Source organism: Cydia amplana, chromosome 2 (genome assembly GCF_948474715.1).
Source record: "Cydia amplana chromosome 2, ilCydAmpl1.1, whole genome shotgun sequence".
NCBI lineage: Eukaryota > Metazoa > Arthropoda > Insecta > Lepidoptera > Tortricidae > Cydia > Cydia amplana.
In genome coordinates, this window is record NC_086070.1 from 7,961,928 (window position 1) to 7,986,490 (window position 24,563).

Below are 24,563 nucleotides of genomic sequence, written 5' to 3' on the forward strand. Positions count from 1 at the left end.
AGGCGTCAGCCACGCCCACACAACACGGCTTGGTGTTGCCGGCCAACGCCACGGACTTCAATTAACGCCCGAGCTGATTCAGTCACATAAATGTAGTGCATAATTGTTTTCCATCGTATTTTATCGGAAACGTCCGTATTTGTCATGCTACTTCAATCAATCTCAGTACTTTTTGTACCGCGACCGACTGAAATAGCAAAACACGTTCGTACGTACGTTTCCGTGAAAAACGATGGAAAATAATTATCTACATCTGTAACTAAATAAGACGGCTTAAAAATTGCGTTCTACCTTAAAAGTCCAACCCAACGGTTATTTGGTCAGAATGAATTGAATAGCAACCTAACATAGGCGTAAGGACTACGTTAAGCTGACTTCAGCGTAATGCAGCCGTATGAATTGAATAGTAACCTAGTTAAGTTACGGCTACGTTAACCTGACCTCGGCGTAGCAGGCGTCGCACACGCGCACGGGCTTGGTGTTGCCGGCCAACGCCACGGACTTGTCGCTGCACGCGCTGCAGAATATGTGGCCGCAGCGTCTGCAGTGGTGCTGGAAGCAAACAATAATAGGTCATTAGTTTTTAGGGTTCCGTAGTCAAATGGCAAAAAACGGAACCCTTATAGATTCGTCATGTCTGTCTGTCTGTCCGTCCGTATGTCACAGCCACTTTTCTCCGAAACTATAAGAACTATACTGTTGAAACTTGGTATTCTGTGAACCGCATTAAATTTTCACACAAAAATAGAAAAAAAAAAACAATACATTTTTGGGGTTCCCTATACTTCGAACTGAAACTCAAAAAAAAATTTTTCATCAAACCCATACGTGTGTCCCCCCCCCCCTGTAACTTCTAAAATAAGAGAATGATAAAACTAAAAAAAATATATGATGTACATTACCATGTAAACTTCCACCGAAAACTGGTTTGAACGAGATCTAGTAGGTAGTTTTTTTTTATACGTCATAAATCGCCTAAATACGGAACCCTTCATGGGCGAGTCCGACTCGCACTTGGCCGCTTTTTTTTTACTCTAATAGAGACCGTACATGAACTCGAAGGGATAGTACAGAAGCTCCCTGTTTATGGGCGCGAAACCGTTGACAATCGTTTCTCCCTATCTGTCATTTTGACATTAAATTTGTGTTTGTAAGAAAGAGACAAAATTTAACAGCGGTTGGTTACATTTTATGAATAAGGGGGTAAGTTTTCGATTAAGGCCACAAGATGACAGACCCTAATTATACGTATAAATGGACCAAGCAACAAGTATGCATACACTTATATTTGAACACAAAATAAAACAAAATAAAGATAACAAGGGCGTAACGACAATTGAATTAGGGTCACTACCTATCGAAGCAGAATCCCATTATGCCGGGTAAATAACACTTTATGTCAACGCAAACCGAGCAAAAACTTCTCTAACTGGTTTTGCTCTTTCCCTCAACTTCAGCCAGTAACGAAAATTTTGCGCTAAATTTATGCCGAAGATGATAAACGAACGTACTCCAACTACTCCATTCGCGAAAAAAGTCTGCAAGGGATGTAACCGAAAACATCCGAAATGCTGTAATGGAATCATGATAGGCCCACGCAGATTCTGCGTCGATAAGTAAGAATGCCTTGATTATACCTATGATAAAAGGAAATGCTTACTTTCCGCCTCGCTATCGTAAACTCTTTGGCACAGGCCGTGCAAACCGTGGCGTCCTTGTCGCTGGTCCAGTTCGGCGTGTCGTCAGCGGAGGCCGTCAAGGCTTCCTTCTCTAACAATTCGGCTAACTGTAGCTTGTTCTCGCTTAACGTCGCACCAACTTCTTCTAGAGTCTTCTGAGCTTCACTGTATTGAGTCTTTAGTAGGTGTTGTTCTTCTTGTAGGGATAGATATTTCTGCAAGGGAAAATTAAGTATTCATGAAAAATATGGCGTTAGGCGTGGGAGTTCCGTAACTTTGGTATAGCTGATAACAAGTTGGTTCAATGGGGTTGGCAACTGTCAAAGGTTTGCATAGATGTCGCCATCATAGCTTGCCCCTTTTTCTATGAAAATTTCTGCATTAAAAAAACAAAAAATTGACACAATGCTAGGGATTGACAGGGCAAGCTATGATGGCGCCATCTGCTAAATACTTCGACCGGCCAACCCCATTGTACCGATGAACGAAGATACTGTTATTATACTCATATTGGGTTAGAGCAGGGGTCCCCAATCTTTTTCAGTCTGCGGCGCACTTGCAAGTTTAAAATTTAATCTCGGCGCCTTACGCTAGGCTATTCGAAATAGATAGGTAACATGGTGAGGATTGCCTCACGGCGCCTCTCTTTACTGTCCACGGCGCACAGTTTGGGAACCCCTGGCTTAGAGATTTACACTATTACAAGCTCACCTGTCCAATAGATTTGAGAGATTCTACTTCTTGTGTCAACATTGATATTTTGTCTCGGTCGCGTATCATTGATTCCTGTGATATAAAAAAAAACCTATTTATGACGAAATGAATATTGTATTTATTCAATATTTTGAATTTAAGCATACTAATCAACTTCTAGAATCACTTTGTATATTAGTGCCGCATTTGCAGTTTACATATCGCTAACTATAGGTAGGTACCTAATTAAATAATATGTTCTGATCAGCTATGTTACGTACAACTTCCTCGTTATGACCTTGGTCTTTTTACAGCAAGTGCAAAAAGTGAATAGGCTATTACTCCATCTTTACTTTCCATCAGGTGTGACTAGGGGCAATCGCCAATCGATCTTTTCTGTAGCAATCGGCCGATTTGAATCGTATAACATCGACATATTGGCCAATGTTTTTGTTTCAAATACTTTTATTCGTGCTTCATCAAGAGGTTAAACGTTTAAAACCCATGGTACAGGGCTTCTATCGGTAAAAAGACTTCTCTAACAGGCCTAACAGCACGCATTCTTTACTTAAGTTAAATGAAATTAAATGTATACCTGGAGCGAAGTCCTCCACTCGTGTTCTATCCTCAGATCCCCCTCGGCGGTCACTGCTCTCGTCTCCGCGGCCGCAGCCTTCTGCCCCAGCGACCGTGCGCTCTCTTCCAAACTTTGTCTAGCAGCCTTGTCTTCCTTTAACCTGCACGTGTGTATCTTACTATATTCAGGGCCCTGACGTTTACAGCGAAAGTCGAAATTTCGTTATTTGTCTCTCTATTGCTCTTCTGGAGCGAGCTCTTATTTGAGCGATAGAGAGTCTAGTCAGCGCTATGGAAAATGTCGTAGCTGCGCGCGCAGTTGCGCCAACGTTGCGTCGAGCAGCAGCCATAGAGTTGAGTAGACGCCGACGCTCGGGAGACGCTAGTGGGGGGTTGGCCCTTTCCACGTTTTTGTGCGATACCCCCATATACCGTAATTTCTGCTGGCACTTAGACTCATGAAGTCATTAGAGTACCTAAGCCAGCGATAATTTTAGGAAGCTACTTAGCACGCTTTGTGATTTGAATTTCGTGAAGGATTGCATCATCTCGATATAGTTAATGATTGAGTCTATATAGAGTTACAGTCGACGTTAAATAAATGTTTACACTTTGGCACCTTTTGATAAGGCGACAAATGTAAACATATCTTTAACGTCTCCTATAGGTACTTTGAATTCCTTTAGATCTGGGTAGGTAGCCAAATTTATCTGGCTTGTGTGGTAACTATGGAAACGATTTCTACTTGTCTTTGTATTAGGCATGAATTACATTTACAACTCATATGGTTGCATAAGCAGCTGAAGATATACTCACTTGGCAGTGAGACGATTACTGTGTTTATGATTTTGTGATAAAACCTTGTGTATATTTCATACGACCATTTATTTTAACTACATTTAGAACCAGACCTGCTGAAACACATTCATATGTGGGTAATATGGTAAGAATTTGTTTTTCTTCCTCATATAGTAGCAGCAGAAAATAAACCACAGTATAACTAGAATTATCAGAAATACTTTAACTTTCTTCACAGTTTTGTGAAGAAAGTTAAAGCATTTCCGTCAAATTTGTCCAATTTAGAGCAATCATTTGTTTGACCAGCTATATTAATGAGTGCTATTTATTAACAAAAACGTCTAGGAGGATATGAATTGTTCGATCAAAATAAATTTCTGGTTACAATTAAGTATATTCTATTTTATACTCGTATAAAATAAACACGCGTATGATTATGATTTATTATCATTACAATGTGCCGATGTATTGAAAATATTCATAATGTCTCTAGGTACAGACATCATCAATATAGATAATCCAAAAATGCAACATAAACAACATTTTTTCTAAAAATAACACTTCAGTAGGTACTTGAAAATGTTATTAGAAAGTTAATTTTCAATTCTAATTCTCAATCCGAAGTGTAGGTCCCTACACTCTCACATGCATGCAAACACAAAGAAGGTAGTGGCAAACCTACACAATTAACATAAAAAAACAAGCAAGTATTGTGGTATTCAATAAAATACAGAATGCGACTGAATATGCTTTATTATAAATATAATTTTACATAGCTAGTATCTCGGAATTACAAAACTATGAATAGGAATCTCAACTTGTATCACTGGATCCCTTCACATTTGCTTAAGAATATCAAGCATTTTGATCACATTACATAATTTTAATTAGTAAGTGCTAAATATAATTGCGTTTTTATAATTCAACCGAATGAGATCAAACCATGCCTACAATTAATAGCTCGTCGATTTAGCAAGGTACAATATTAATACTGTAAATACAACTATGTATATAGTTAATTTTACAAAATAATTTTAGTTTTCTACATCATGTTTAATAATGCCACTAACTTTTTATTGTACATCTAACATTAAACAAACATTTTTGTTAATTTAGTATAAAATAAAATAATAATACATGTTATACAGGATGGTCCAAACCTTGACGACCAAAAATTTTTTTTAGATTCCTCACGTCGTGGGCTATCAGAATATACCCCATGTATGTTAGCCGATTATTCGTAGTTTCGAGTTATGATTTTTTTAAACTTTTAACTTTTGTTATGAAATTCCGGGGTTCCCATACAGGGTGGCTAAAAAATAACTGCATTCCCGTTGCCAGGGAGGTTTTGGGATTATACTGAGCAAATTTTACTATGGGAGCAACCCCGAAATCGCGAAAAAAAAATTTTGCTTTCATACATTTTGGCTGTGGTCCATTTTCTATGGAAGGGTAAATTTTTTTTTCGCGAATTCGGGGTTGGTCTCATAGTAAAATTTGCTCAGTATAATCCCAAAACCTCCCTGGCAACGGGAATGCAGTTATTTTTTAGCCACCCTGTATGGGAACCCCGGAATTTCATAAAAAAAAAAATAAGTTTAAAAAATCATAACTCGAAAACTACGAAAAATCGGCTAACATACATGGGGTATATTCTGATAGCCCACGACGTGAGGAATCTAAAAAAAATTTTTGGACGTCACGGTTTGGACCACCCTGTAGAATCAAATATCATTCAACGAATTAGTTGATTCCGCTAAACAGATCATATAATTATTTAAAATAATCAAACTTAATACAAATAGAGTTAGACCAAGACAAGTCTGCAACGATTTTAATAGCACACGCAGTGCAAGTATTATTTTAAACGTCAAATTAACTTATATAACATTAGTTATGACGTATAAATAACACTTGCACTGCGTGTGCTATCAAAATGTTGCAGACTTATCTTGGCCTAACTCTAACGTAACATGTCGCAATGAAATAACAACCAGATCGTATAATCACAGCAACGAGAAGCTAAAGCAATAGTAGCTGAGCCTCCGTGTAAAAACCCTTACAGTCCAATCCAGTTACATAGTCCAAAAATATACTATCAAAACATTGTTCACAAATTGTGGGGGTTTGCCAATACCTAGCGGGTAGAAACAGCTACCTACGACGCGTCAACCTCACGCAAGCTGTGCATTGCGGCACACCTAAGTGCTTCCAATATTGATATGTCAAGCATTACATAGGTACATGAATAGTACAATGGATAGCGTAAAGTGTAGGCACTCTCATCGACGGAAGGCCGGCCGGCCACGGACGAGAAACATTGAAAGCATCTCCACGGCAATGCCTGCAGGTCACCTCGTATTTGTTATAGCACTTGTCTGTGACCTTGAGTTGTTGTGGGGTCTCTAGTCCGCAGCAGACTGCGGCCTCCCGCAACCTGATGCTGTCATAGTAAAAAGTTTGGAACCTACTTCTCATCAAGCTGATGTATCGTGCTGCCCATTGATTCAGTCTTTGCTTCCAATTTGGCTATTAGCTCTGTTTTATGTTTCAAGGAACTTTCACATTCCTAAAACAAGGCCAATAAAATTTAGCTGCATTATAATAACATTAAGTTCATAGTGCGTCCAAAATTGTTAGTAACAAGCGCAAATATACAGTCTAAGCATGACATATCATGATTGTTTAGAGATGTCAGTTAGTATACGCTTTCTAAACGTTGAAGATACTATAATTTATAACCGTAAGTAAATATATATATCGTTATAAGAATTATTGTTAGTACATAGTGGCGTGGCGATTTAATTAGGAAACACCACCTCAATGTATCTTATGTATCGGTAACAATGTACGACGAGCTGAGCATAACCAGAACGATAATTTGTACAATAACATTTTAAGAGACGTATAGTTTATTGGAGTGATTAAAGCTATTCTCTTATTTGGGCAACAGGCTTATCTTTGCTAGCGGTTCGTCTGAACGGTGGTATTTCCTGGAGGTTTAGTTTTTTATTCGGTGGGCCTTCGTCCTTGGCCTTCGAGCTCTTTTGACCTAAGTTATCAGTTTTGAGTTTATCTAACTTTTCGCCTAGATTATTCTCGTTAGTAGTGGGAGATCTGAGCGCTTTGACCAGGTCGTGGTCGGGTCCTAGGAAGTGGTTATATTTCTCAATGTTGCTGAGTATTTTGCCAATTTGTTCGGCCTTGTCTTGCAGCCTGGCCACGATTTCGCCCTTCTGCGTCAATTCCGTCTCGCACTCCTTCCGTACGACAAGCGCGGCATTGATAAATACACCATTTTATTAGTATAGGGTGAGTGTATAAGATAAACGATATAAGTTCTACATATATAAACAATAAAAAGTCTAATAAATACGTCAAATATATAAATTGATATAAAAAGTATTTACAAAATTAAATAAAAAGATAAGTCTTTAAATTAGTAAAATGAAGATGATATCAAACGTTTAATCTAATTGAGTAAGTATTAGTCAATAAGCTAAAGAGAAGGCATAGGCGTGAGACATGCATCTCTGCACCCACGCTCAATGAGCGGCCTTCGTGAGCGCCGTTATCTGCCATTGTTACAACTGTGCGAACTCTGGGCAATACTCGACACTACAAACATAATGAGGAGAGAGCTAATAGACGCCAATTTAGAGGTCAATGTTAATGTTAATGTGATATCTTCCGCGAATGGCCTCTCTAAAGGCTATTATGTACTATACGACCAAGAAATATTAATCATAATGGGTTATGTTAAGTAATGGCGTTTTATAGTTTGTTACACTAAGTAATGACCCTAATTAAGCACATGCATTCGAATTTACAATTTTAAGCGAATCAAGGTGGCTTACCTGTAATTTTTTGTACATTTCCAAATTAATTAATTTGATATCATCGAGTTGTCGTCGTAGAGATATTATTGTGTCTTGTTTATCATGTATGTCTTTTTCCAATAATTTCATAGCTACCTCCATCTCAGCTTTTAATGAAATCTGTAAAATAAAATATTTGGAGTAAGTGATTGGCGGTTTAAATCCTTTTTTTTTATAAATATATTTTATTAATTTAACATTATATACCTGTAAATCCAGTTCTCTTTGCAGCTCTACATTTTTCTTCCTTTCTTCCTCCAGTACTCGTCCTAATTCGCTATCTTTTTCGTTCTTAGTCTTATCAGACGTGACACTCTTGACACTGCGTTTTTCCTGAGAAACAAAAACAATATGATTCATTATTTATATTTTATACTTAATGTCTACAACACTTTGTTCTTGTATTTATTTTCTTAGAGATTTTTGAAATATATCAATAGTTTAATACAGTAGTTCATGTTTATATGATACGTATTGTATAACAACAATAATAATTACGAAAGACGACGCTTCGTGACGTTATAATGACATCACCAAACTTACTTGTTTACATTTGTTTAAGTTGCGTTTTAAGCATTAATACATATATCGCAATATATCGTTATCCTTACCTCTTCATCCGACTGCAGCTCAGTTACTTTCATCCTACTATCTTTAGTGATGTCTTGGCCTGGACAAAAAGAACACGTGTTATAGCGCGGCACATAAATAAACACACTTCCAATAAGTCACACAAAGTCTAAAACCGGCCACAAAATAACACTAATCTATTAATAGTTAACTCACAAGACCTCGTCCAAAAGGTCGGACGCGTTTGATTTTTTGCCGTGGTATTGCCCATTTAACGTAAGCGATAGAGCATAACGGCCCGAGCGCAGAATTGACAGACATCAAAATACGTGCGACAACTCCAGCATACTAATGCCGACTAAACAGCGTGACTCATGGGAAGTGTTAGATTGTAAGGTGTCTTATCTACTGTCCTCTATCCGTGTATTGTTATTCGTATCGCGATTTTGATATGCGCGGGCTCATTAGTTTGATGAGTTCGCGCCTGATTATCACGAGAATTCGAGGAATAATTTTATTAAACTACTGCTAATACACACGTGAAACCGTCAACCAGTATTTGGAGGACACAGGTCGCAGACAAGGTTATAAGACATGTTTCCGCCATTCAGCAAATTTAAAGTCCTGTGTGGCTAACGAATATGATTGAGAAGTAGATAATATATCTAAGTCTTACACTTATATCAGGCGGTTGCTAAATAAGTTGCGCGGTGATTTTCTAGTAGAAAGTTAGTTGATTTTTGGGACTAATATTAGTCTCTTTATTACATTATTTACATTTTCCCTTATTTAACATAATGCAAATCAACTTCATGCCGCCAAGGCTTCAACCAGTCTGCAGCTGACCATAATAAGTTCTGACCAACCGCCTCAGTCATAATGTAACCTGTAAAACTCCGTTTATCGTTCTAAATATGAATTTCGAATACTGGGTACATTAAAAATGCACATTATTATTATTATTCTGACAATTGACACGGCTGAAAGTGGCGTAAGTATAAATTTCCTTGACCGTCCATGTGTTGTGATTCTGTCAGCGGGCTTTGTCAATTTTGTCCCAGCAACACGAATAAAATGTCTACTGTATACTTGCGCATTATTCGCATGCACTCTACATACGTTTTATTACGACTACAAAGTGCGTACGACTTCAGTATTTGAAGGACAGTTCTAATTTGCATAATTATCGGCATGAGACACAATAGCACTTAGTATACTTAATACAGACGTTTATTAACGGACTTACCCAATGCATGTTTCAGTTGATTATTCTCTTCGACCAAAGTGATCATTGTGTTTTTGGCAATCGCTAAGTCTTCCTTCATTAAGGCGTTCGTTGTTGTCAGACTTTCAACTTTGGCTTGGAGATTAGCTACCGTTGCGCTACAATGTATTATAAAGTAGATTATTTATTACTTAATCATCAGTAAACGTTCTAATGAGTTTCTGGGCTATTTACCTCTGTGATGACCATTAAAATGTTCCTTTGGTCAGATTATTCTTAACAAAACTGATATAGAACATCTTTATAATAATGCAGATATATGTATAAACATATTTATCAGATTGTCTAACTGTCTATAATACAGCAGAACCATTAATCTGTCAGCTCCCACGGCTCATATATGAGCCAGAATGCTTATGGTAACGTCATATCGTGGGATTCGGTCAATGAATGAATCAAGTTTAAATGCCCGTGTAACGGTGCTTTTTGTGAATTCCAAATCGTCGATACATACGCCGATATACCTACGCAACAGTTAAACAATGCTGTAAATGCACCACACACTGTCTCTGTTTAGCCCAATGGTTGACTGGTAGAGAATGCCTCAAGGCGTTAAGTCCGCCATTTGTACTCTTTTTGTGTACATGTGTGCTATAAAGTTTAAATAAATAAAAATAAATGCACAGCTATACGAGCGTTGTAAACCATTTGCCCTGCATTTGCCCTAATTAGTGTAACATCTAAAAAAATAACTCACTTGAGATGCCGATTGAGTTCCTCGATGTAGTTCTTTTGGTCTAACATGGTGTTGATGTGCCGCTGCTTCGGCTCCGTGTTGGCGTTGTTGGCGGTGGTGGTCAGGTCGGCGGAGGAGTTGCTGCCTCGGAGGTACAGCGAGAAATCAATCACGCCTTGCTGGCTGTCCAAATCTTCCTCCTAGAACAAGGTACAATTCTTTAATTAAGAGCCGTTTCGGTTTAGCCGCGAGGAAACTGTAAATAGGTACATCTAATTGCTTACCTTGACACACAGATTGCAGTCGACGACGTTGAGGCCGACGAGTAGACTGGTGATGATAGCGGCCTCGTCGTTCAGCATGAGAGCATGCGGATCCTAGTAGTCCCGGACCGTGTCCTCGCAGTATTTCAGTAACCTTATTTAGTCGACCATAAACCGTATAAGTACTTTAGTATGTACCTTGACACACAGATTGCAGTCGACGACGTTGAGGCCGACGAGCAGCCCCGTGATGATCACGGCCTCGTCGTTCAGCATAAGGGCATGCGGCTCGAAGTATTCCTCGAGCGTGTCCTCTCGATGCTCCAGCAGGAGTCGCATGTAGTCCGCGAGGCGCTTCTGCATCAGCGCGAGTCGGAGCCAGGCGCGCGCACGGCCCATTGCGGTTCTAATTATAAATAACACATTTGCTGTATTTGAATGACAAACAAATCAGTCTGTCATGAAAATGTTATTCATAAAAACACTTTAATGATGAGAGGGTGTCAAAATGAGATGAATGCTTTAATATGGACGCTAGCGATAAACGCGACCATCGTGTGATGACAGGAAGTCATTCGAAAGAAAGTATAATAAATAATAATACTTAGAACTACGTTGTTTGTATAAAATTAAAGTAATGTTATGCATCGGTAATTCGGTACTGGATTTGTTATCTTTCAGAAGTATACTGTGTACTGTAAGTTGTGTATGAGGCATCTAACATACTTGACGGTTGGAAGATCTCGGACACTGGCTGTAATATCGGCTGCTTCTGGTGAGTATTTTTCAACCATCTGAAGAATATCCCACAGCTCCTTTTTAGGACCAAGAAGACCCTGCAAATGCTGTTTAAATTAAAAACAGCCCATTTGATTCTTAAAACTATCACAGTTAGTAACTTTTAATTTTAATATTATTATGTGTGTGTTTTTATTATATTAAACCTTTCGAATAAAATACCTTTTTCGGTTTAAGTCCGTGACGCATGACATGTTCGAGGACGATGAAGAAGTGGTGCAGCGGCAGATGGTCACTGTCCAACATCCGTCCATATCGGAGCGATTGCTCGATTAGCTCCTTAACAATTAACTTGGAGATATTCACCAGGTTGCTGCGCTCTATGACTACGGGGTCACGTGCTATAAGGAAAACATAGTATGTAACAATTGGATAACTCAAACGTAACCTGATGTAAACTAAATGCGTCACGTTTGTTACCCATTAAAGAATGCATAGGATCGTCGGGTGAGGTGATAACGCCCGGCTCGGCAGGCTTTATATAGGAATCCTGCATTTCCATGTCTTGTAATTCCTTTAGACAGAGCCACTCTCCGTCGACCGAGACACGGAAGTTGCAGAGGTAGATGGTGTCCTGCGCGCCGGCCATGTCGTCGCCGTTCCCGTCGCCCTGGTTAATGTTGGAGGGAACGCCCAGCTCAGGCAGCGGGTGCCCGTGGACCGCGGTCAACGAACGCATAATAAAGCGGCAAATAAACTTTCAAGCGAAACAACGAACACGCGAAGGTGAATCTCGAATCACTCCGTCGAATACATTTCACTATGTAAAGCTCTCAAGCTCTACAAGTTAGTGTAAATACAGTTAATCCAGAACCACGTTATTTGCTAAATCTGCAATTTGCGTCTTACTTTTCACGATGCAGAATAACTTTTCTACCGAATTGGGAACAAACAATATTGATTTTCCACAGCATGACTACCTCCAACAGGAGGCAAAAAATCAATACTTGTAACTTGTGCTGCCATCTTTGAGCAGCGTTGAGAACTACATTGCATGTGAATTGTCCAGTGAATTTTGACGGGAGCACAATATAGTTCTTTTATAATGGGATAGATGTAGTTCATGTTGTTATAAATAACAATATAAAAAAATATATAAGAAGTAACTACATAGTCTACATTCTACATACATCAAAATTATCTCGTACAACCACTTGGTTGGTTGTCTAGCGGTAAGAGCGTGAGACTTTCAATCCGGAGGTCGCAGGATCATGACCCGGCTCGTACCAATGAGATTTTCGTAACTTATGTATGTACGAAATACCATTTGATATTTACCAGTCGTTTTTCGGTGAAGGAAAACATCGTGAGAAATTCGGACTAATCCCAATAAGGCCTAGTTTCCCCTCTGGAAGGTCAGATGGTAGTCGCTTTCGTAATAACTAGTGCCTACGTCAATTCTTGGGATTAGTTGTCAAGCGGACCCAGCCCCAGGCTCCCATGAGCCGTGGCAAAATGCAAGCGGCAAGCGGAACCTACGCTTCCATGAGTCATGGTAAAATATGCCGGGATAACGCGAGGAAGATGATGATGAGACAGACATATATAACTTCGATTGCAGGGAATTTTGATAATTGCAAATACATATCAACAAACTAGAAACACTTTCTATTGTAGCAACGGTAACTAAGATGCCTTGGTAAGCATTGCAGTGGTGTATGAAGTTTAATTTTAGATTTTTATGATTTAGGATTATCAACAGATAAATCAGATAACACATAGGTCACTAGATAAATATTAAGCAATAGACAAATATAAAATAAAGAGGTGGCCTATCACATACACTTTTTAAAACTATATTTTGGAAAATATTTACTTTATTTTTACATTTACTTATTAGAAGTACCTAGATTTAATGTAATTTAGTCTAGGGTAGTCTTTTTTAAACTAAATTATACATATAGGTATTATTTCATTATATAGGTATAATGCTGATCAGAAAGCTACAAAAGTTTTCATAGACTTCCATGCAAAATATTATCATAGTCTCAGGAAGATTTAGATTGAAATTTGACAAACACATAGTTTATAAGGGGGGTAAAATGGAGGGTGGAATATTGTTGAAGAGTGCTTCTAGAATATATACATGTAAAGTATAAAATATATGTGTAAAGGAGTGCCAACTCCCAAGTAAACTAAGTAGCGGGCAGCTGCAAATAATTAATATCTGTATACATATTATAAAGATACATAAGACTATCCCGTTCTGTCATTTATCCCCACCACTCATGTCCAATCCAGTTTAATACTAGATTCATTGAACAACAAGATATATTTGTCGACTCTCTCTCTCTCTCTCTCTCTCTCTCTTTCCTTCTTACTCGTGATATGTCTAATCTGTCTTGTTCTGATTATATCTGTTCTGTTTGTGTATTAGTTTTAAGGTTTAGCTTTTAATTTTGGGAGCCCCGAAAACCAGCGCAGTGTCTTAGAGACACTGCTTATGCTGAGCGGCATCCTATTTGGTGTACCTTTCTTTAATTAATTTTCTGTTGTACTAAATAATGTATGTTTTTTACGCCAAATAAATATTTTCTATTCTATTCTATTTCTATTCTATATTTTTCCTTTATCTGTATTATTTGCACTTATGATGTGAGGGTGTAAAAAGTAACCTTGCAAAAGAATTCAGGTGACTATGGATATATCAAACTCAGGTAATTTTGAAATAATTCAATCATATTCAACTTACTCACACAAATCACACATTATAATTATTTAAAGACTAATTTAGTGTCCCACTGCTAGGCAAAGGCTTCCCCTAGTTTCCTCCATTTGATCCTGTCATTTGTACTTTCCCACACATTATAGGTATTAATAGAAAAATTTATTCAAGTTACATTTTATTTGCAATAAAGAAACACATGCTTGCAACCACAGACATACAATTCCCGCTCGCGCTTGACAGACAGCTGAAGTGTGCGAAAGGGAAGCCATCACGTATATGAACATCCCATGAGTGCGAAAAAGTCAGACTACCAATGAGAAAACGTAACCACTTTTGACTTTGACGACGGCCGCGGACGGCCAAGAGCGTATCACGGTAATTTTCAAATTGAAAAATATACACGGATTAGGACAAAAAGTATTACATAAAGTAATTCAGCGAAGATGGTGTATTGTAGTGTGTCGGATTTCAGTGTTACAGTGCCAAATAATCCAAGCAAATACTCATTTCAGAGGATTTATGATATTCCGAGCGAAATTTTCATAGCGATATTTTGTCAAATTAACAGCGTAAAAAATGTAAGAAGCCGGTTTATAATCTTCATTATAAGTTTTTCTTCCTTTGTGTGCTAATATTTTATCATATTAGTCTATAATTTAAAATATTTTGTGTAAAAACATAACCTGTTACTTTACGCTAGGGCTTGACAAAATGTTCATATGACAGACATCGATAACTTGTCGGTATATTAATAGCTATGTAATTATTTCTTCACAATAAGATATTAGATTTTATAACCGACTTCAAATAATAACGATTGTTATACCTTTTTGAAGGTGCTCATGTTTAGCGATAAATTTAAACTTCACTTTCCAACACAGTAAGAGTTACATTAAGATAAGTCTGCAACGATTTTGATAGCACACGCAGTGCAAGTGTTATTTATACGTCATAATGTCGTAGAATTTTAACGTTTAAAATAACACATTTGAAAAAGTAGGTAGTCGATGAAGCAATCAAACATCGACAGATTATTAATTATGTTGTAACATGACATCACTATTTTTGATCTCACATAGACAATTTACGCACACACTTGCATTTCATTTTTGGTCGCACTTTTGAAGATTGACAGTTGTTCTAGTCATATTAATTCTATGCTTGCAACAGATGCTTGGTTTGATATCATGATGCAGTTGCTTTTAACATATTTGCTATTCACTGAAGGTCTTATTTTTAGCTATACATATTTGCATTATTACTTTATTGATCAATGTATCTTACAATAACTACAGTATGTCGTATAAACAGTGAAATTATTGTTTACGAAATACAACTAACATATTGGTCACTTATCACTGATAATACAAAGTAATTGCGTAAATTGTTGACTCTCTATGTCACCCACGTACACGTATCGATAATTACTTATTTAAATTAAGCGGAGTACTTACATTTTGAATTGAAAAAGTAAGATCTTTCGGGTCTGGATAAGAGTAAGTCCGGCCATTTGTCTTCTTTTGTAGATGTTACAGATGGAGATCTCTCGAATGAAGGAGCCTTCACGGACGCCGTTGATGTGGCCGGAGATAATTCTGGTTTTTGATCTTTAGAGGAGGCCATAATTACACACGGGTTTTAAAAAACATTTCGATTACGACGAGTACGAAAATGTAAATTCAATTCATAACAAAAAGTTTATTTTTACGTATGCATTATGAAACGTTTCGTTCTGATCCTAATAAGTTCCTTGAAGGCATGTTGAAGGCAAGTAATATTATTCTTATTACCAGTTGTTAGTTAAAAACATAATTAGTTAGAATAAATAAAATACACCTTCTAAACTTGTGAATTTCCACAAGTTTAGTGGTTAATATTTTGTAAAAAATTTATGAAAACAAAAAATTAAAATATGATCAAATAACTACGTGGAACGGAACATACCTCAAACGTAGAAACTGTCCAAGCGCTACGTGTCAGCCTTTGACAGCTGACATTTATGTCTAATATGCGGATTAGACTCTCGCGCGAGCCACGAGATGAGCCGCGAGCCGCGCCACGAGACGCGAGTCCACCGCTTACACTCGCGTTCGTTTTGTCATTCGGTTATAAACCTTATGCCGTGCCGTTAGTGTTTAAATTATTGACCGAAGCGTAGCGAAGGTCTACGTTTTGACTCGGGCATTTTGCTTTTGTATGTCCGGACTCCGGATGTTCTCCTCTACAGGTCACAATTCTCAACCGATTCTTGTGAAATTTTGTGACCAGAGCGCCTACCGCGAACCACGTTCGACGTGTTGCCTCTCTGTCGCACTTGTAAATTCGTACGTAAGTGTGACAGGGAGGTAACACGTCGAACGTGGTTCGCGGTAGGCCCTCAGATTCTATGAGTAAATAAAAATTTTTTGTCGATCCCGTTTTTGGAAATTTTCAAAAATGGAGGAGTTGTGATACCACGCGCTTAAACAAATAGTCGTATCGATATCATAAGAGTATTTTCTTTTTGAGACATATTTACATAGTAAATGGCAAAAAATGCAGAAAAATTGTATTGCGGGTTTAGGCGGTATTTAGATACGAGGGTAATTTGAGAAGTAACTTGTTTCGCCTATGTATAGATGGCGTTGGCGTCAACTCTGTATGTATTGATTTAGTTTAGTAATTAAATAATTAAACATATTTTATATATGGTTATAATATTACCTTATCAAATCGATTCGCATGAAGTTTGATTCATAATTTGTTCATAATGTTTTCCCGACTTGTCAGGTGTTTGTCAGTTTAGTACAGGAATATTTATCTTATATAGGTTTACTTCAGAGCGTTTTTTTGATACACAATGAATTTCCAATGCGACTCCCCGGAAGAGCCATTACGAGTGCTAATAATTAATTCAAAATCTCCGGCTGCAAAATTCCTTGCGGTTAAAATCCTTTCTGGTGAAATCTTTGGAAAGAATCAGCTCATCGACATTGTACTCATGGTTTTTACAAATGAGAAATCCAACGCGACGGGCTTAAAATTTGAATTAGAGAAATGTGCGTTTGCATGTACCAACTCTATCGATATTTCTTGCAATTTGCCAAGGTTTGTACTAGTCCAACACTTGCAATAGCCAGAGGGGCGACCGTGAAAATCGCAAATTGCGGGCAATTTTCTCTGTCACTCTAATTACGCCTTCATTGGAGTAAAAGAGAAACATCCCCGCAATTTGCGAAATTCGGTTTTCGCGGTAGCTCCTCTGTTGGTATATAGGTACTCCCGGTGAAAAGAAGAGGAGACAATAGTAGGTATAATTAGTAAAACATGGGTAGAGTCAGACTAAGCTAACTCGGCGGCGATTTTGATAGCAAGTGTTATGTATAGGTAAATAAATGAGGGAAAGCAGGTACCTAAGTAGGCAATTTATAATGTAGGGAAGTCTGAGGTAATTACATAAACGTGTAGGTACACATTAAACTACTTAGGTACCTAGGTAAATGTACCTACCCACGGATGGTACTCGTATCTAAGATATGCTTGTAGATAGGCATAATCAATAATTGTGTCGTTCTCGTCAGACAAAAGGCAGTTTATTCTTTGTCGGATGCCAATATGGCACTATAGCCATAAATCTCTTCTTCTTAGTCGGATACTCTTGTCAGAGCGTGGTCATTGGGGTCGTTGTACGGCTTTTTTCGTTATTTCCCGCCATCCTTCTCTATTTTCTGCATTCCGCACGCACAGATTTAAAGGTGATCCGGTGAGATTTTTAACTTGGTCGGTCCATCGCATTGAGGGCCGCAATCTGGGTCTTGTGCCACCCACTCTGCCCTGAATAACAAGCCTCTCCATGGCGTCGTCTTCCCTGCGCGTAACATGACCGAAGTAGCTAAGGATGCGAGAGTGAACGATTGCCGAAAGTCTTTGTGTAACCTTGAGCTCCTGGAGAATGGATATATTAGTGCGACGCTGAGTCCGACGCTAGCCATAAATAGAAGATAAAAAAACATAAATATTTAATGGGCTTTTACTATACGATTAATAAATGTAGGTACATTTTGTAGCATTTCAGACGCAGACGTGTTTTGTCTCCTAACAAATTTTGATAATCCTAATATGTTGGATTTTACCAAGATGAGTGATGATAAGCAATTGGATACGTTAGATTTGATTATAAACGTAGCCAATAACCTTCACGGAACAGTGCAAGAAGTCCAAGCAGACGAAACGGCTCAGAAACATGAAAAACATAAGAAAAAAACAATATTGCTTGAAAAGAAGGCCCGCAAGCCAATATTCATTACTGACGGTTTTGTGTCTATACATATTCTGATGTCTTTATCTAATTTGCCATCTGATATATTTTTTTGCCCTACACCTATAGCACCCATCGCTAAATCTGTTTTGGGCGAACATCTAAAGGTGGGATTACGAAAATAATTTAATATCTCTGAAAACGTTTTGATAAAATGAAACGTTTTAATAGAATTTATTTTTTATTAAATCAAGGTCCAGTCCAAAGTTCTTAATAATGTTCTCGTCTGGGCCGCGAATGATGAAATAATTCACGTGGAGTTTGAGAAACCTTTGATCATTGAGAACAGAATGGGCGAGGCTTCGCCGTGCGACCGGGAAACTGTGGGCAAGAATGTCCTGCCCTTGGTGAACTTGGACCATACGCAGTTTAGTTCTTCTTGGCTGAAGAAGGATCTCATAGCGAAGGTAAATTAGTAATTAGGGCATATTATTAAATACTAATGTCTATCCGTGTCTCGAAATGCTTCAAGTACCAATTTGGCGTAGTTCAGGGTCAATGGTAGGTACCATTGATACCTACCTACACTAAATAATAATGTAGGTGCAGTCACCATCATATAGGTATGGGATCAGCCATTTGTCTGAATATGAAATCTAAAGCAGTGACAATGAAGGCATGTTCAGATAGGTATCATTTAACACTTTCCCCGCTCCCCGCGACATAATGTCTGATGGTAACTGTAAATAAGTATAAGTACTTATGCTACTGCGAATTATAGATATGACGTAAAACAGATCTATACCTCGGTTTAAAGGTTATGATTCCTAGTATTTATTTTAAGAGTTCCGCACACTGTGTGTCGTTTTTGCGTCAATCACTTAAGATATTTAGTCGTCGATTAATCAACCCGTCTATTATCAGTTCCGCCCTTAGCCAATGGCTATGGGTCTGCTCGTGAAAGCATGTCAGAAGTTTGCACAAGTACGCAACAATCTGCCAAACATCCAGACACGGCCATTGAGGGATTATGATATTGCCGATAAAGATATGACCTTAGATTTATATATATTTATATTATTTGATTGTTTCCGACGTGTCGCACAACATTCAAGGCCCCGGAAACTCATTGGAACAGATATATCTACACCCAAAGACTACCTACTATTAAATAAATAAATAGGGAAACTTAGTGGTTCTGTGACCTGTCTATTAAAGTGAGCGCGAGTCTGTTAAGGTAAATCCGCAATTTCGACAAAAAAATATACATGAACTGACTAAGGTGAAGGGGGCGCCTGCCCTGTAAACAAAAATATTTATTTGCTTATCCGTGAAATAATAACGCGTTAACCCGAAAAATACTTGCATATTTTTGCAAACAATTTGCAAATTATTGCAAATGTTCCTACCCTCCCACGGAGAAAATAAAGTTTCGTGTTCACTTGTCGAAAAATTTTTTTGTGCCCTTTGTAGGTACTTCCTACAGAACACAAGTTAAATACGAATCCTTAGGCAATACGAATCCGATTACAAATTTCACCAACCACCAGCGTACGCGGCAGTCGCCATTGCCTCTAGGCCACTCATCCGGGCACGGTGGGAACCATCCCAATTTCCTGGGTAAAAGCAAATTTGAGAGTTGCTATTATCGCCTTGGCCGTCAGGTTCTATCCCAGTCCCAGGCACAGGAAGTGTTGGAGACTGTTTCTTTGTATAAGATATTAATTTTAATCATAATCAGAGATCGGACAAATTTGCGACATTGCTCGCAATAATGTGGACAAGACTCCGAAATTGATTAAATAATTAATCATTTAATTATTTTAATTAATTTTGTACTTGAGATTTAATTTTGTTCCCTCGTCAATAAATAGCACTTAAATATATTATTGATATAAAAAAAATGAGTACCTACCTACAGAAAATTTGGAAAACATACTGATTAATTTCTTTAATAAATTTACATTATAAAAAATGTTTGTGTTTTTTATTGATTAGGAATCAAAATTAAACCTCAGGTAAGAAATTAATTAAATGATTAATTATTTAATCAATTTTGGAGTCATGTCCACATTATTGCGAGCAATGTCGCAAATTTGTCCGATCTCTGATCATAATTGAATTGTGGCGTTTCTACAGTCAATTAACATAACATAAAACCTTACGCACTTGCGTCAAAATATACTATTCTGCGGTTTATAATATTATATTTTACAGAAGTTATGGGGGATGGTACTCCCCTGACTTGTATATTTACGTCATTAACTATACATTTATTTGTTCCTTTTATAAAAATTAAAATGTTATTGTTGTTTTGTAGACGGTTGCAGTTGCCCGAAAGAATCCCTACGGAAGTATTTACAAGGCGGCATCCATTGCAAAAGCTCTGCAGCAGATTTGGTGGACGCGTCTAAACAACGCGACACTCTGCACTAATATGGGAGTTGTTAGTGACGGCTCTTTGGAGACTATAAAAGGTGCGTGATTTTGTAGTCGATCAGATATATCGAAACAGCCGAGGTGCTCAAAATATTTCAATAGAGGCTTGTTCAGATATTTATCGTATCAAAATAAGAGCAAAACCGTAACAAGTTGTTAAATCTGAATCCTGCATAGGATCGTAATGCCCATAATTCCGTAAGATATAAATTGAGTTATTAAGGGATTAAACGCTAACGAAATTGAGCCTTAAGTTAATCGAAAGGGGTTTTTTTATGATATAGGAGGCAAACAAACAGACGAAGCGCCTGAACATTAAAAAAAAGAAGAGACCTATAGTATTCGTTTTATACGATTTGTTTTTACCGTACTTCGGCAAAGCAAAAAATATTTACATTACAAATTAATAAATACCGCGAGTTGGCGTATACAGAATTGCTTGGCAAGTCTAAGTATACAGAGTAAACTAACAATAAGTACCGGTTAAGCCGACACGTGTACCTCAAGCGAGGTAATCCCCTTCGTTTCTGAGGAAATCATTTTTAGGTTTTATTTGTACAATAGGTAGAGAATGCCTTCAGGCCTAAAGTCTGATTTTTGTATTATGTTATGAAACAATATCAACTACATATTAAGATGTGATTTTTAGTTTAAATTGGCCTCAATATCAGTGTTACTACGAATTGTTTGAAAAGTTGCTACGGGCTACGGCGTGTCGTAGCAACTCTAGACGGTCGCACTGCTTTTCGCTCTGATACCGATTCGAACTTACAAATTAATGTAAATTTGATCTCACTTTGACATCAGTCGAGCGACATTCACTCGCATTAATTGATGCGAGCGAGATACGCTAAGAGTCTTACCTATATCAACAGATTTTTTAAGTCCACACAAAAAAGTTCCGGAAAATGGGTCCAGCAAGAAAATTACTTTTATGTAGGTACAATTATTTTAGATTTCTAAAGGATTTTTCCTCATCATATTGCTAACTCTTACTAACAAAGTTTAGGACCCATTAATTCGTTCGAAATGTAAAACAAATAACAAGTAATGTTGAGAATTTAAACATTGGAAAGGCGTTTAATAAGAACATATTTGTTATCAGGGTGCCCATATGTGTTTCCCATAGAGTTTAGTGGTGACACTTGGAGAGTAAATGAACGATTTAAGGAAGATGTTTATCTCAAACAAGAAATTAAAAGAATAAATAGAGCAGTAAAAGGATTTCATGAAAAGGCAAGTATAATTACTTACTTATCTAAGTACGGGTTAATTGCTACTAGTGTCAGTGGAAATCAGTAGCACTGAGTCCACTGAGACCGAGAAATTAAGTGAACTTATTATCATAACAAGGTATCATAAGAAGGTATCATAAGAAGGTAGGTTCGGGAGGGATAACGTGGTTCAGAATCTTCTGCTATCAAACCCGCTACGATCGTGGTTCAATTTTGAAATCTTTCGCTTGCACCAACAATGCCAACGTAGCACCATGGGTTAAACAACAACGTTATTATTTTGTTTACAGTTGATACAGTTCTGCAAGAAGCTGTTGTTGGAGTGGGGTGGTTCGTCCTTGCTTACAGTGGAAGAGGAGGAATGTCAAGAAGAAACAGGAAACCTTCAATAAATGTAGTGCTACTTCAGCACACTATGCACATGCACAATTTTCGGTAGATCTGGTAAGATTTACTGCTGATGATTTAAACACTGTTAGCATGTTCACTATACCCTGCCCTACCCTACTCATAGTCCTGTGTTCCTGCCGGTGAGTAATGTTGCCAGAACTCAAGGAGGGTGCGGAGTGTTAGGGTCGGCAACGCGCATGTATCTCCTCTGGACTTGCGGGTTACGGAGACTGCTTACCATTAGGCGGGTCGTATGCTTGTTTGCCACCGATGTAGTATAAAAAACATGTGTTTAACCATTGGAGTATTCTTTAATTCGTCAAGAAAATAGCTGTATGGCATAATATAATAAGACAGCAAATACCTATCAATTCACTCCATTTAAGTCTTCTAATAACCTAAATTTCATAATTACTTTGACCTGTCACGAATTCTCAGACTACTTAAATATTAAAACGTGTGTGAAGTCTTATTACTGGATTATCGATTCATGTCAAGTAGCTGACTAGTATAGACAGTGTACTTATTATCGTGTCGTGTCGTATTAGACATAAATGATTACAAGTAGGTACTAATTAAGTACCTAAGGTTCTATCTTGTTTGTTCCCAAAGGTTCAAAACATTGGTAAAACAAAAGCTCACAATTTTAATACGGATGAAACTACATAACATAACTTAGGTAGTAATACTTTGCATTTTTAGACAAACACTTGTTGCATTTTTAGACACACACAATAAGTTGTGCTGTAGATATGGATAGTCTGTTGGGGATGTACCATTTTATGGCTCCTCTACACGATGGGCCAGCGCCGGCCACTCCAAGAGACGCAGCCATACGGCAGAATGAGATAGCAATATCACTTGCTCCCTCTAACGCATAAATGCGTCCCTTGGAGTGGCCGGCGCTGGCCCATCGTGTAGAGGAGCCATTACAATTTAGAAACGAAATAACACACACGTGAAAACAGGGTGTTGTTAACGTAAATTAATTAAAATTGAAGGTGCCAATTAATTGGGCAGTTACGATCCAGCACGGGGACATCATTAAAGTAAATTGTTTTATAGTACAGTCAGCAGCAACAGTTGCTAAGCAGGCGAGGTGTTCAAAATGATCTTGACGCGACTTTATTGTTAAGAGAATAAGAGCGCGTCAAGGTAATTTTGAACATCTCGTCCGCTTAGCAACTTCTGCTGCTGACTGTACCTACGTGTTAAGACTTTCGTAACATGTGAATTAAAGGACGTCTAAATTCAGCAGTGGAAAATGCACTGCGCCTGCAGCACGAGTATGATGGATCACGTATATCCAATTGTCCATGTGGTAAAATAAAATGTCACTTTTTAACACTGCTGACGCTGTTACTATCAAGCTGTCACGTACAGTCGCCATCAGATATATAAAATATCTGAACACGCCACAATTGTCAAGGCGTTAGGGTGCGTGTTCAAATATTTTTGAGCACCTTGGCCGCTCCGATATATATGATGGCGACTGTACACAAGTGCGACCATCATATCAGTAGGTATTGATTGATATTAGACTCAGATTCAATATTTATAATATATCTTCGTAGGTTACGACATGCAAATATATCTTCACGAATTTTATGCTTTCTTTATTAAACTTTATAAGACATTGACTTTCTCACGCGGACTCTGTATTAAATAGGTGCTATTTTACTCGTACGTGCACCGTGTGCTGTATTTTACGAGTACGAGTGTGCATTGAAATTAATCTTACAAAGGTCAACTTATATGAGCGTTAGCGTTCTCATCCTAAATGGGAGGGTGAAAGTGTGGTGACCGAGAATCGCATTATATGCATCTGCATGGTGCATCTGCACCACCTAGTAAGTGATCTCGGTACACAACAAAGTTAATAGTAATTGCTTTCGTCTGTGACAGAGCTGTGTTAACTAACGTAGGTGGAACGGACGTTTATGAATAACAAATAAACGGACGCTAACTTACGTATAATCTGAACCTTACAAACAGTATTATAGCTGGCTCCAGAAATAGTTACACAATTAGAGAGAAATGGAACCCTTCTATTTAGTTTGAAATACGATAATAATAATAATAATAATTTTATATTTTACTTTTATATTCATATTATAAATAACCTAACTTAAGAGGAAAAATAAATAAAGAGAATAATAATAATATATTCTTTATTGTGCACCACATGATGAAAAAGAATACAGAGAAAGAACAGACATTACATTAGGTAACAACAGGCGGTCTTATCGCTCAAAAGCGATCTCTTCCAGACAACCTTTAGGTAGCAGGAAACCAATAACTTACAACAATGAACGGGTAGTGCTGATACGAGATTACGTAGAATACTAATAGAATAGCCTCACATATCAAGAATAAAT

At 37.8% G+C, this 24,563-nt stretch overlaps 2 protein-coding genes across 6 annotated transcripts; one reads left to right on the forward strand and one right to left on the reverse strand.

Annotated features, from left to right (window-relative positions):
• Positions 1 to 380: 380 nt before the first annotated feature.
• On the reverse strand, positions 381 to 15,587 carry LOC134658070 (RUN and FYVE domain-containing protein 2). 5 transcript variants are annotated; one of them, XM_063513673.1, is made up of 14 exons: positions 11,637 to 12,113; positions 11,379 to 11,557; positions 11,145 to 11,263; positions 10,617 to 10,824; positions 10,177 to 10,355; positions 9,441 to 9,577; positions 8,236 to 8,294; positions 7,832 to 7,957; positions 7,604 to 7,744; positions 6,218 to 6,315; positions 2,968 to 3,109; positions 2,391 to 2,465; positions 1,661 to 1,894; positions 381 to 552 (listed from the first exon to the last, which is right to left on the reverse strand). In XM_063513673.1, exons 1-14 carry the CDS (start codon positions 11,893 to 11,895, stop codon positions 427 to 429), a joined length of 2,082 nt encoding a protein of 693 aa, XP_063369743.1. In that variant the 5' UTR covers positions 11,896 to 12,113; the 3' UTR covers positions 381 to 426. The 5 variants fall into 5 exon arrangements, with proteins under 5 accessions (XP_063369743.1, XP_063369751.1, XP_063369759.1 ...); XM_063513681.1 differs by having other exon boundaries at positions 11,145 to 11,254; positions 11,637 to 12,110; XM_063513689.1 differs by lacking the exon at positions 11,637 to 12,113 and adding an exon at positions 15,339 to 15,587 and having other exon boundaries at positions 382 to 552.
• A 1,090-nt stretch (positions 15,588 to 16,677) lies between these two features.
• Positions 16,678 to 22,187, forward strand: LOC134656085 (malate dehydrogenase, cytoplasmic-like). The gene is made up of 6 exons (XM_063511606.1): positions 16,678 to 16,971; positions 17,931 to 18,288; positions 18,376 to 18,588; positions 20,442 to 20,598; positions 21,666 to 21,844; positions 22,086 to 22,187. The coding sequence occupies exons 1-6, from the start codon at positions 16,724 to 16,726 to the stop codon at positions 22,185 to 22,187; spliced, it is 1,257 nt and encodes a 418-aa protein (XP_063367676.1). The 5' UTR covers positions 16,678 to 16,723.
• The last annotated feature ends 2,376 nt before the right edge of the window (positions 22,188 to 24,563 follow it).